The following is a 13,811-nucleotide window of genomic DNA, read 5'->3' on the forward strand; positions in this document are numbered from 1 at the left end:
TTTTCCTGTACCTCCATCATCTAACTACTGACTTACAACTTAAATATAGACCATTAGATAACTCTATAATGCCCTAGTTACCTAATATAATTGCAACATTTTTAACATCTTTTCCCTTCACATCATCTTGCCATATGTCTATTCCATATATACAGAACTCAGATATAGATCCTTGTTTTATATTCAGTTATTTGTCTGAAAATCTGATCTTGAGCTACTACTTTTTGACCTGAATTCATCTTGTTCCAACCCATATTTTTCTTGTATAACCATACTTGTAGAACTTGCATAGCTTAGAGACTTGGATTAGAGGGAGGAAAGGGTGTAAGACAGGAAATGTAATCTATACATTTACCAGCTGATAACTGTCAAACGGCATGTAATGGAGGTGACCTGGAGTTTGAGAGTGTTGGATCTGGTAACATCATCAGAAGATACATTCATAACCAAGATAGCATCTCAATTTCAGTTCAGAGTAAGTGATCATGCTGTCTTGTCCTGAAAGGTTGTTAAATATGTGGAGGTATCAGTTAAGAAGGATTATATGTGGAATTACAAATGCAACAGTTATAACAAACTTTAGAGGTGGCTTGGGACTATGCAGTCATATTAGAAGCTACAAGGAAGAATGTCAGTAGTGAATGGAAAATGGTCAGGGATTATTGGAGATAAATAGTATCAGACTTGAATACCCAGGGCCAGGAGGATAAACCAGGTAGGAACTAAATGAATAAGTAGCATCATAAGCAGGAGCTGTGGGGGGGGGGGGTGAAACCCTTTCTGGAGAGAATGTTCATGAGCAGTACAGAGTTCATGCAAAAATAATGGCTAGCATGGTAAGAAAGGCTAATACAAATTATGAGAAGAAATTAAGATAATGGAAATCCTGGAGTCTTGTCAATATGTAGAAAGAATGAGGCAGAATGATAATGGAAGGAACCTTATCATAGCCAAAGGTAGGAAAGTGACAGAAGCAGAAGAAATAGTTGAGATATTAAGTGCTCGATTTGCAAATGCGTATCATCCAGGTGAAGATACTGCAGTTTCAGAAGCGACAAACACTGATATAAGAATTGCTGTAGATAAAGAGGTGCTCAGCATATTGAGAAACATCAGTGTAAGTAAGGAAGTGGAAAGAGAACAACACAGTTCTTTTACATTAATGAGGCTCTAATACAGAAGGATCAAATTACAGGTTGTATCTCAGGAATAGTGGTTAAGGTACTGAAAAAAATTGGTTAAAAGTGGAATTCAAGAATGAGTGGTTAGGAATATGTGAGGAACAGCAAGTTAGGAATAGCTATATCATGATACCAGATTTTGCAAAGGCATTTGACAGGTTACCACATGGAAAGCTGTTACATAAGTTGGACCAAATGGGAATGAATATGAAGCTAATGGCACGAAGAGAGGGGAAGGTGGCTGACTGAGAGCCACCAGAAAATAGTACAGGGTAGCCCATAAGTCATGAAGGGGGTTTAAACATTTAATAACTTTTTTGTTATTTTTTATAATGAAATAATTTTTTATTATGAAAAATCCAGTAGAGTAACAGTTGATCTAATCATTGTCACTTTGTCATGCTGTTTGAATTGTAATGTAACTGTACACACACTCTCTCTCTCTCTCTCTCTATACACACACACACACACACACACACACACACTGCAGATCATGACCTTAATATGAAGGTCAAAACATCAGGAAACGAAAGTAATTATTCTTATTACATTTGCTTGATTGTTTTGATACAACTGAAAACAATTGTACAAACATATCCAGATATGCATAGTCACGTGGTGTTACCTGACTTGCCATATGCACAATTGTATGAGGCTATTCCAACAATTTAAATGTACAGTACTTTTATTCACAAAATTGTGACTGGGAACAAAATTTGGATGGCCCATAAGTGGGATCCCAAAATGAAAATTTAGTCTGTAGAATATCACTATCCTTTCTCGATGAAGGTCAAACAATTCAATGCTATCTTCCTGTGGAAAGTGCATGCTGATTGTCTTTTGGGATGGCAAAAGTATCATTCATTCATTCATGAATTGTATGGTGAAAGGGGATAAGAGTAAATTTGTGGAGCTATGTGAAGACCTTGAGAAAGTTTAAATAATGAGTTTACTATGTTAGCTGTGAAGGAACATCCATTACTTTTGCATCATGACAACATAAGGCTCCACATGTTCATATAAGGTATCAGAAATACTGGATTTTGACTTCTGGGACATGTTCTCTACCATTCAGACTGGGCTCCACCAGATTACTGGTTATTTCTGAAATTGAAAATAAGATACGGTTCAAGGATATCTTTTTTATTTAAGCAGATCAATGCAGAGGCAATAAAATGGTTTTAAAACAACAACAACAGAAGTTATATTGTGAGCTTTGAAAAATTTGTTTTGAAATGAAATATATTGAAAAGAAAAGAAAAATATACTGAGAAATAATGCATGTAAATAAAGTATGGACTAAGACTCTTGTTTTTTATTTCACTGAAATATCTCTTTGATATCCATAATTAACATAACAGATGACATCACAAACTAGAAAGAATGAATGAGGACAGATGGCCAAATATTGCCTGGAAATATAAACCAAAGGGACACCGATCAAGAGGAAGACCCATCTCCTCTTGGGTCTTCTTTTTAAAGAACAACCAGGAGGAGATGGGTTTAAAAAGTCTTCTTTAGAAGACTTTTTAAACCCCTGAAAATGTTACAGGCAAACAATTGCCTAATGCAGGAAGCCAAGAAGAAGAAGATCTCTTTGAGTGGGTAACTATCACAGTGAAAGCATTACATTTGGAACACCCCCCCTTGTAGAGTTTTTGCTTAAAGAGTGGAATTGAGTACCTGAAGGCTGCAATGCATTATCAGTAAAAAAGTTGTTTAAGAGAGAGATTATTTTTAAGTGCTATTTCCTAAAAGTTCAGCAACCATCTTTGCAAATTTACTTCTATCTTTAGTAGATGTGATTAAGAGCTCTTTGTTTAGTTAATCCTCTGAGGATGTTAATCAAAAAACTAGTGCAGTATTATAAATAATAAATAATTACTAAATTATTAGCTTGGATGATATTGATTCCATTTTAAAATATCCTTTAAATTATCATTAAAAAATTAACATTATTATTAGTAGTAATAGTAATACGCTCGGGTCTCTTTCTATGTGGATTTGAAGTTATGTGGTACACACCCACAGATACAAGACCTTTTGACATTTCTGTCCATGTCAACAGAAGGCGAATCCATTCTAATAATAGGGTAATCCAGCGTTTCCAACCTTTTCCTACGATGGAAACACTTCACAAATCCTGAAATTTTCATGGAACACCTTGGTTATTTTGTAATGTATTCATTAATAATTAATTGTTAATTTAACTGATTTTTTATTATTATTAATAATTGATCATTAATTAATAATTAATTAAATTTGACTCAATGGAGAAAAAGAAAGCACCAAAGAAATTGCTTTTCTTTGGAAATGAAAATCGCAATTTTAGATCATTTAGCAAAAGGAGAGGATCAACGGTGATTCTTGAACATTTTAATTTAGGCGAATCTACTATAAGAGCAATTAAAAAGAATGAAGTCGCAATAAGAAAATCTGTCATTTCTAACACGAAATTAAGTGCCAAATTATCATCATACTCAACTGATGCTTTATGAGAAAACACGGAACGAGTGCTCATAATTTGGATTGAAGAATTAACTCAAAGAAGAATTCCTATAAGTGGTTATTTAATTAAACAAAAAGCTCTTCAGTTTTATGAACAGATGAAGCAATTGGAGCTGTCTACTTCTGCTTCCCAAGCTGATAAAGAATTTTCAGCTAGCAAAGGATGGTAAATCGGGTTTTTAAAAAGGAATGCACTTCATAACGTGAAGGTTACAGGCAAGGTTGCAGCAGCAGCAGATGAAGAAGCAGCCAAAAATTTTCAAGAGAAGTTAACCAAAATTATTGAAGATGGTGGATATTGTCCCAATCAAGTGCTTAACGCTGACGAAACAGGATTGTTTTGTAAGAAAATGCCTTGTCAAACTGACATCACAAAGTCTGAGAAAAAAGCAAGTGGGTTTAAAGCAAGCAAAGATCGAGTAACGTTGTTACTTTGTAGCAATGCATCAGGAGATTAAATGTTGAAACCCCTCCAAGTAAATCGATTTCTAAGACTATGTGCTCTAAAAGGCAAAGATCTAAAACAGCTGCCGGTACATTGGATGTATTTACTGAATGGTTCAATAATTGATAAATTTAGTTTAATAATTGCTTTATACGAGAAGTGGAAACATATATGAAGCAAAAACCTCTCGATTTTAAAGTTTTATTAATTGTTGACAGTGCACCAAGTCATCTGCATTTAGAACATCCAAACATGCAGGTAGTGTTTTTTTCCACCCAATGCAACAAGCATTATTCAGCCATTAGATCAAGGCATAATTGCTACTTTTAAAAAATATTACATTAAGCACACTTTTCAATTTATATTGGATAAACTAGAAAATGAATCATTAACAGTAACAGACATTTGGAAAAAAATTTTCTATTTTGGACTGCTTAAATCATATTGCATCTGCTATCGCTGAAATAAGACCACAAACTTTAAATGCTTGCTGGAAAGCAGCTTGGCCTGGATGTATTGCAAACAGTGCAACCATGCAAACATCTACATTATCAGCTGAAATCATTACATTGGCACATGAAATTGGTGGAGAAGGTTTTGATACATTCAGCCAGAACGATGTAGACGATTTGCTTGTGGATAATGCCTTAAGTGATGATGATATTATTGGATATCGATTAACTTTAGATATTGTTGAAGATCCAGAAAACGATAGTGAACTGGAAGAAAAACCTGTCTCCCTCACTGCAAAAATAATTTGAGAAGGTCTTGAACTGTGCAATAAATTGGAAAATCATTTTCTTGTTAATGAAACAAATTCTGAATGAGCCTTTAAATTCCAACTTGAGCTGATGAACTGTATGTCTGGATAGTGCAAGCTGTATAAAAAATTAGTGAAATCATCATCGCAAAGTTTAATCACTGATTACATTGTCAGAAGAAAAAAATCAGCACAGAACAAGGGTGATTCTGTTAATTCAAGCTAATTCTGTTTGTGAAGAACCATTGCCTTTACCATACAGGTCTAATGTGCTGACTATCTCTTCTGGTGGTGAAACTGATTTTACACCAGTATGCAAACGTTGCCGAATATTGTCTAATAGCGATGATAATTTTGATGACAAAATGTTAAAAAAAAAAAAAATGTTACTGTACTTTTAATAAAATTAAATGAATAAAACTTTAAAACAAACTTAGGCATTCTGTCATCAGAATTATCATCGCTATTAGACAATATTCAGCAATGTTTGCGTAATGCTTGGTGCAAAATCACTTTCATGGGTAACAACGGTATGATGAAAGGGACAAGAATATCACTTCCAAATCCTTGTCGCTTACCTGAATTTTCATAAACTTTTTTTATGCAATTTTAGGTTTATTTTAATTCATTGCTTTGGTTTTATGTGATTTTAGAAAATTATGGAACGTAAGTTTAGGCCTTTTTTGTGCGATTTTTTATATGCGGTTTTCTGTGGAACGTATCCCGCATAAAAAGAGACCCGACTGTATATATATCTCCATGGAGTCAAAAGACTCATTAAGGAGACACATTATTTACACAATATTTTTCATACCTCTCCTTAAATGCATTCACTGACAAAGCACTCCCATGACAACTCAATCCATCCATTAACCACCACCCTTCAAACAAAAAAAAATCTAGTCCCTGCTAACCACACTCTTACAATTTCCAAGGGTGAACCCTTTTTCTTTCTCTTCCTACTATGTACTGAGAAAAGTTCTCAGTGTCAATCCTATAAAAACCCTTTAATAACTTATATGCTTCTATCATGTTTCCTCTTTTTTTGCCTGTCGACTAGGTTTTGAAGCCCACAGACCCTCAATCTGGTCTCATCGGGAGCATTCCCTAGTCCTTCTACATTCTTTGTCGCTTGCCTCTGGATCCTCTCCACCACTTTTTCTTCCCCACAAAATTCAGGTGACTAGATCTATGTGCAATAGGCCAGATGTTGATTTATCGAAGTCTTATAAAAGAAGTAATAATTCTCTATATCCCTGTTTGTCAGTGTGTTTTTCAACAACAACCATGTAATCCAATGTCCCATTTTGACCATACTTGTAATATTCCCTCTAAACATCAACTCCCTGTCCATAATCACTTCCAAATACCTGGCATCATCAATTTCTTGCAGTTCATTTCCATTGATATAATGCACAGCTTGTGGTCTATTCTTCCAAAAAGTGCATCATCTTATACTTGGCTATAAAATAAAAATTTACAGAAACAAAATTACCTAATGGTCTGCAACATTAGCAAACAACTGAATATTTCCTGTCAAATCATTTCTTATATCATTGATGTACAAATTGAATAACACGAGACCAACTACTGAACTCTATGGTACACCACTGGCTTCCTGCCTTCTGGTCTCATCTCTATTTATGTTATGTTTTTCTGTAGTATTTTAAGTTAGTATACTGTAAAAAAGTGAATGTGAATTAAAATATTATGTTTGCAGGTGTAGGTTTCAAGGTTAAAAAATAAAATTTGAGAAATTTGTTTCTGTTCTATGGCTTAATTAGTTTTTATGTCTCAACATCAGTGGCACTGGAGAATGGTTTATTTGTTGCATTTATAAACTAAACAGTTTTGTCTCGGTTTTGAAAAAAAAAAATCATTGATGTTTACTGCTTTTGAACATTTATGGTTATTTATGTTTAACCTTTAGGATGAACAGTTAAGGAGAGATGTTAAAAGTATAATTGACACTGCCAACTTGAATGAAATTACTATGAAGTTTGTTATACAAAAGGTAAGCTTCAAATTACAATTTATTCAGGATTTAAACTATTCAAATTAATGTTGTAAGAATATTCAATTTGTGTCTGAACTGGAACTGGCATGCAAAATGCTGTATGTATTATCAAAGAATAAAAATTTAAAGAAACAAAATTACCTTATGTAGACTTATGGAACAGATATTATCTCTACATTATCTATAAAGGAGAGCTCTTCATGAAAGAAGAAATGATATTATCCAATTTGTGTTAAAAAATTTGGTTTAAATAGAACTTAAAAATGTAAATTTGGAATTAAAACATTCTCTACTTCCTTCTTCCTCAAAAATGTAACAGGGATATACAGTAGATTCTAGTTAATTGGGGCAGCTGTGTTTTTTGGGACAAATCTAGAAGAACAAAAAAAAAAAAAAGAATTTAAAAGGAATTTGCTTCATTTATTTGGGACACAATGCCATTTAATTGGAATAGCCAGTAACCTCTCCCACATGGAATGTTAAACAAATTATTATTATTATTATGTGACACCTCCAGGGAGTCCAAAGACTCATCGAGGGAGAGTGTGCCAACAGCATCGAACGATTGATCCCTGTCCAACTACTAACCATGCTCAAACTTGCTTAAGCCATTAGTAGCAGAGGCTCTACCAATTGGTAATTCACATTCACAGAACTGCTGAACAATTCTTGTGCAATGAACAGTAGCATTGTTGTTCATGAAACAACCGTCATCTGCCTGGATAAAAACTCAACATTGTAGGATTCACTGAACATTGTTGCTGATCAACAGCAACAATGTTCAGATATTCCTTGAAGGACACCCAACCTTCCAGCAATATCAGCAGACAACCTGTTCCATACCAACAGAACATGCCCCACACCATTATGTAATCTTGCTTTAAAAATTTAGTGCTGATGACTTCTGCAATATACAGAAACAGATGGAGAATAAACAGAAACAGATGGAACAATTTTGTAACAAAATTAGAGAGCGACTGTACGCTCAAAAGACCTAATGCATATAAAATCCTCAAAGATCTAAGCAATGAAACTAGAGAAAAAGCAGATATTAATACCATTAAAATAGAAACATGGCAAAATTACTACCAAGATCTATGGTATGATGAAAACCTTCAAAACAGAAAACTACCCTTTGTAAACATCTCTGATAACTTGAAAAAACATCACTCTAGAAGAATTAACAGAAGCATTAACCCAAAGCAAAACAGGAAATTCTCCAGGAGAAGACAATATAAACTTGGAACTTATCAAATATGCAGGACTTGAATTCTCACTCAGGTTACTTAACTTTTATAATATGATCTGGAAAGAAGGAAAATGCCCACGAGATTGGACCAAAGCAATAGTTATTCCCATCTACAAAAAAGGACACAAATCTGATTGTAACAATTATTGTGGAATCAGCTTACTTAGTGCCTGTTATAAAGTATATGCAAAAATCTTAGCATATAAACTTAAACGTATAGTAGATCTAAAATTAATAGAAGAACAAAATGGATTCAGAAAAGACAGGTCTTGCATAGACTCTGCATTTACATTAAAATTATTAATTGAAAAACACAGAGAAATGAACATAGAAACATACATAGCTTTTATAGATTACACCAAAGCATTTGATAAAATTATCAGGGAAAAAACTATGGGAAATCCTAGAAGAATATAAAATATCAAACCAACTCTTTAGAGCCTTATATATCAAGATAATAAAATATCTGTGAAGTACAATAATTCAACATCAAGCTGGACACCAATAAATCAAGGAGTACGTCAGGGTTGCCCTCTCTCACCAATTTTATTTAATATATACATAGATAAAATCATAAAAGAATGGAAGATAACTAATGAAGGAGGATTCAAGATAAACCGTAACACCAGATTAGCTACTCTTCTTTTTGCTGATGACCAAATAATCCTTGGAAACAATGAAGATGAACTACAAAAGTCATTATGGAGTCTAAATAATCTGATAAAAACATATGACATGGAAATATCAACCAACAAAACAAAAGTCATGGCCTTCAAAGCTGCTAATCCAATAAGAAGCAAAATAGTAATAACAACAACAAAATAATAGAGTAAGTAAATTCATTCAAATATTTAGGTTGCACAATGTCATATGAAAATGAAGCTGATATAGAACCAAAGATATCAAACTTTTTAAAAGTAACAGGCTTTATAAATAAAATTTTTAAATCCAATTATGTACAAAAACACGCACAAATAAGAATCTACAATACAGTAGCTAAACCAACCTTACTTTATGGCAGTGAGATATGGACAATAAAAAAAAGAGATGAAAGAAGAATTGAATCATCCGAAATGAAATTTCTGTGCAGAACTGAAGGAGTCACAATAATGGACAAAATGAAAAGCAGCAAAATCAGAAAAAAACTTGGAATTACAACCTCCCTAAATGAACCAGTTATTTGCTATAGAGAAAAATGGAAAGAACACTTACTAAGAATGAATAGAAGCAGAATACCTAAACAAATTCTAAATTACCACCCAAAAGGTACTCGATGCAGAGGAGACCCTTAAAAAGATGGAATTGAGTCCAGAACAGGCCACTTGGCCTATAAGCCTGGAAAGGAAGAAGAAGAAGACTTCTGCAATGCTGACAAAAGAGGGCTATTTTGTTTTGCTGCATCAAATGGTTCCCTGTGTTATGAAGATGCTACGTTGTTTAGATCAATGAAAGCAATAGATGATATAACAGTGTTGTGCTATTCAAATATATCAGGAACTGATAAGTTTCTGATATATTTGAATAGCACTGGAACTTATATTTGAACTGATATAAGTTCCTGAAATCATGCATCCATTGATACTATGCATACTGGCCACTGAATTAGAACTTTTATTTAATACTGTATTGAACCTCCTTTAGTCCAAATTACAGCACATATGTATAGATTCTTTTTGTTTGGCATAGATCCATAAGATGTGGCTTTGCATATATATCTACAACATATGAGGTGTTCACCAGACAGTCCTTTAACTGGCTCAGATTCTACAGAAGAGGACTTTGCTCCCATATCTGTTTTTCTAACTGGGCTCAGATCCAGGCTTTGTGGTGACCAGAGAAGAGAGTGGAAGTCACTGTCATGCTCAGTGAACCACTGCTGAACAATTCTTGTGCAATGAACAGTAGCATTGTTGTTCATGAAACAATCGTCATCTGCCTGGATAAAAACTCAACATTGTAGGATTCACTGAACATTGTAGCTGATCAACAGCAACAATGTTCAGATATTCCTTGAAGGACACCCAACCTTCCAGCAATATCAGGGGACAACCTGTTCCATACCAACAGAACATGCCCCACACCATGATACCACCTCCAGAACTTTGAGTTGTGTTTACAAGGCAAGCTGGGTTCATTACGTCATGGGGTTCCCACCAAAGTCTCTGCCTGCTGTTAGTGAACAGGGTATACCATGACTTGTTGGACCACATTACTTTTTTCCCAGTGTCCTGTCATGGTGTTCCTGATACCACTCTAGATGAACTTTCTAGTTCTTCACAGAAATCGCTGGCTTCCATATGGGCATGTGACCAGTAGCACACTCAGGATTTAATCTTGGGGGGGGGGGTGCCCAAGTTGAGTAGACAATTTGAGAATACACACTACGCATCACATACGACCTATGACTGAGCATCTGCAATGATTGCTAATTCATAAGTAGTATAGACATAGAAGACACGATACAACATAAATTTTTAAAAAAATGAATTTTAATTAGGAAAAGATTTTCCTAATTAAAATTCTCCAGTGTTTTTTCCTTTTTTCTTTGGAGGGGCCAGCTCCCCCCCCCCCCCCTCTGGGTGCACCACTGCTTGTGATTGTCAATAGTAATCCTCTTGAATTCTCTGTGCATTGTTTGGTGAGATGTGGGTTGGGAACAGTCATTAAATGTCTTCTCAGACAACAGCAATCCAATCTTGTTCCTGACAGACTGTCTTAAAACCACAGTTACACCTGTTAGACAAGCAAAATGGGTTATTTTTCCACTGATTAAACACCTGGGATATATCACCTTTAAAGAAACCAGTCAGCTCTGATGTTTTCAAAATCGTGGCTCCAACCAGACGAGCACCCACAACAAGCCGTTTATCAAACTCTGAAAAATCCTATGTTTTTCACTTTGTGATTAACACTGCTGACAGTTACTGACCAGCAGAATTTTTAAATAGTTACATTGAACGTGTGACGACACATTTGACCAAATATTTTTCATAAGTGACATGTATGTACATCTGCATAACAGTTTCTAATTCAGTGGCTGGTATAGTATTTCACTGCTATAATGAAAATGAAGATTTTCAGGAGGAAACTGCAAAAAATTGCAGCAAAACATCAGAGGACATTAGAAGAACAATAAAGTGATGATGCTCCCACGCTTGAGCAAGTGACTACGTAGAATGCTAGAAAATGTATTGCTGGATAACTCTATTTCATACAGAAAGGCAATGCTATATCTGCACTAAATATCGTGCTCTGCTAATTTTGTTTAATTGCTATCAATTGGAAAAAAAAAAAAAACCTAGAATGCCATTAACTGCTAAGAACTGCGCATGTGTGTTTAATATGTGTATATAAATGAATTTTTTTTTTATGGCAAATATTTTACTTCAATTAAGGAAGTTAATTGTTTGAGTTTATCTATAATTCAATAAATTTGCTGTTTAATAAACGAAAAATTTGCCATAACTTGTATTTTGTCTTATGTATATAAATCCTTTAACCCTTGACATTCAACTTCATTTAATTGGGGCAGTTGCTTAATTGAGCCAAATTATGCTACCCTCGATCAACCAGAATCCACTATATTTACAAGGAATTTCCAAAAAGTGTGGTAACACATTTTTTTTCTCAAGGATGGTTAATATTAGGAAATTGAAATTATGCACCAAGAGATAAGTGAACATGCACTACTTCTCCAAAAAATCTCCAAATATATTGATATATTGATGATGATAGATCACTTTATCAATACCAGTGCTGAAGAAGTCTGTGCCCACACCCACTGACCAACATCACACCGCCTGAGGAACTTCCTCGTCTTTAGTTGAATGCCTTCTACAAAGGTGTTTCTTGAGGAAGGGGGGGGGGGGGGACTGAACAAATGGAAGTCTGAAGGCACTAAGTCTAGGTTGTGGGGGGATGGCAGAGTTTCTCAATGATTACAGTGCAACCACTCACAAGTGGTGTGCATAGTGCAAGGAGTAGCATTGTTGTGCACCAATATCATGCCGCTTGTCAAGAGTCCTGGTCACTTGCATCTAATGTTGGCTTTCAGTTTGCCCAATGTTGCACAGTAAAACTCTGCATCAATTGTTCCTCCCTTTTTTTCAAGACATCCGCCAACAGAATGCCTTGGCGATCCCAGAACACTGTGCCTGCAACTTTTTAGATGGTGGGAACAGTTATGAATTTTTTGTGCATGGGAGATTGTGAATGTTCCAGGTCATGGAGCCTTGTTTGCTCGCCAGGGTAAAGTGATGAATCCACTGTTCATCTCCTGTGACTAATCAAGTGAAAAATCCTTGCCATTCTCACTGTATTGCAACAGATTCTCCAGACACATCCCCCATGCATGTTGCCTTGGTCTCCTCTGACAGTTGTTGGGGCATCCAGTGGGAGCCCCACTGGATGCCCCAATTCTTCAGCACCCTTTCAAAAGCCAAGGATATCATGAACAGTTCCATAAACATTGGAGTTACTGAAGTTCACCACTTGTGCAATTTCATGCAATTTCACTCACCAATCTTCCAGAATGATGCCCTTCATGTGCAAAATGGTATCTTGCTCAGTGAAGGCCTGCCTGCTCTATGTCAATATTCAATGTCACCACGACCTACTTTAAATTCATTGTACCAAAACACACCTGCTTCTTGCACAAGACGAATAACCTCATACACCTGTTTTGGGCCACACTTGCACAGCGGCTGCCATCTTGCAATTGGAATTAGCCATGAGGAGAGCTACAGGTCTATCTGTCCACTGTGTTTTATCTCATTCCCTTTCACCATCATCAAGAAAAAAAATGTGTCGCTTTACTTTTTGGAAATTCCTCATATTATCATCATCTCTTGCTTTACATATGTAAAGTAAAAGATGATGTTCAACAAATTTGTCTTTTCCATAACTCAATTTTACTTATTTAAATATATCCTTCCCTCCTCTCCCCCTTCTTTTTTAATCTGTCTGTGATTCATATGCTTGCTGACTGGTTTAAATATATAAACCAGTAATCTTGTATAGAAGGATTTTAGAATAAAATTTCTTCTGTACTGATTTTACTTGGGAAATAAAATTAAATTTAATATACTTGGGATTTGATTAATACTTAACTCAATTTTGCTATAATAAACCTGTAAAAAAATGTTGAATATAAGTTGTAATAAGAAAATTGTACAGACAAAGAATTAACTCAGACGGGATTAGCATGTAAGACCTGAGGTGATCACAACTCGTGGAAAAGGATCGAAGAAAAGGAGGCCTTTTGATGCAAGGATTTTTGAGGCTAGGCTTTTTTTTTGGCACAAGCCTTTTGGAGGCTAGGTTTTCCAGTTCCAGTTTTCCTTTCCTGCTCTAGCTACGAGGAGTTTCCAGTGTGTCCTGTTGTTCCAAGGACAGCAATCCACGTCTCGTCAGCCGAAGCCCAACAATGATGGGAGGCTCATAATAGCAGTGGCAATCTACTCCAGAGTCCCATCGCTAAATTCCTTGATGATCTTTGAGTGTGAAGTATCATCGACGTCATGAAAGGTGCCCGTTTGTGAATTTTTACCCTAAAGTAGAAGTCAATGATCTCTAGCGTCTTGTGTAATGAACTGAATGACAAAGTAACAAGTAAGACTTTTGTATAGGACTTTCCTAGATGTATGTGAAAT

General features: G+C 35.2%; 1 protein-coding gene across 4 annotated transcripts in view; it reads left to right on the forward strand.

Moving 5' to 3' along the window:
* Window positions 1-13,811, forward strand: part of LOC150101039 (uncharacterized) — a 592,625-nt gene that overhangs the window by 533,147 nt on the left and 45,667 nt on the right. For all 4 annotated transcript variants that reach the window (XM_090401634.1, XM_090401633.1, XM_090401632.1 and 1 more), the window contains exon 26: window positions 6,825-6,908. In XM_090401634.1, the coding sequence (XP_090257760.1) occupies window positions 6,825-6,908 (84 nt within the window). The remainder of the gene's footprint in view (window positions 1-6,824; window positions 6,909-13,811) is intronic.

The sequence above is a fragment of the Typopeltis vanoorti genome, chromosome 12 (genome assembly GCF_054136105.1).
Source record: "Typopeltis vanoorti isolate ZY-2024b chromosome 12, IOZ_Tvanoo_1.0, whole genome shotgun sequence".
Taxonomy (NCBI): Eukaryota; Metazoa; Arthropoda; class Arachnida; order Uropygi; family Thelyphonidae; genus Typopeltis; species Typopeltis vanoorti.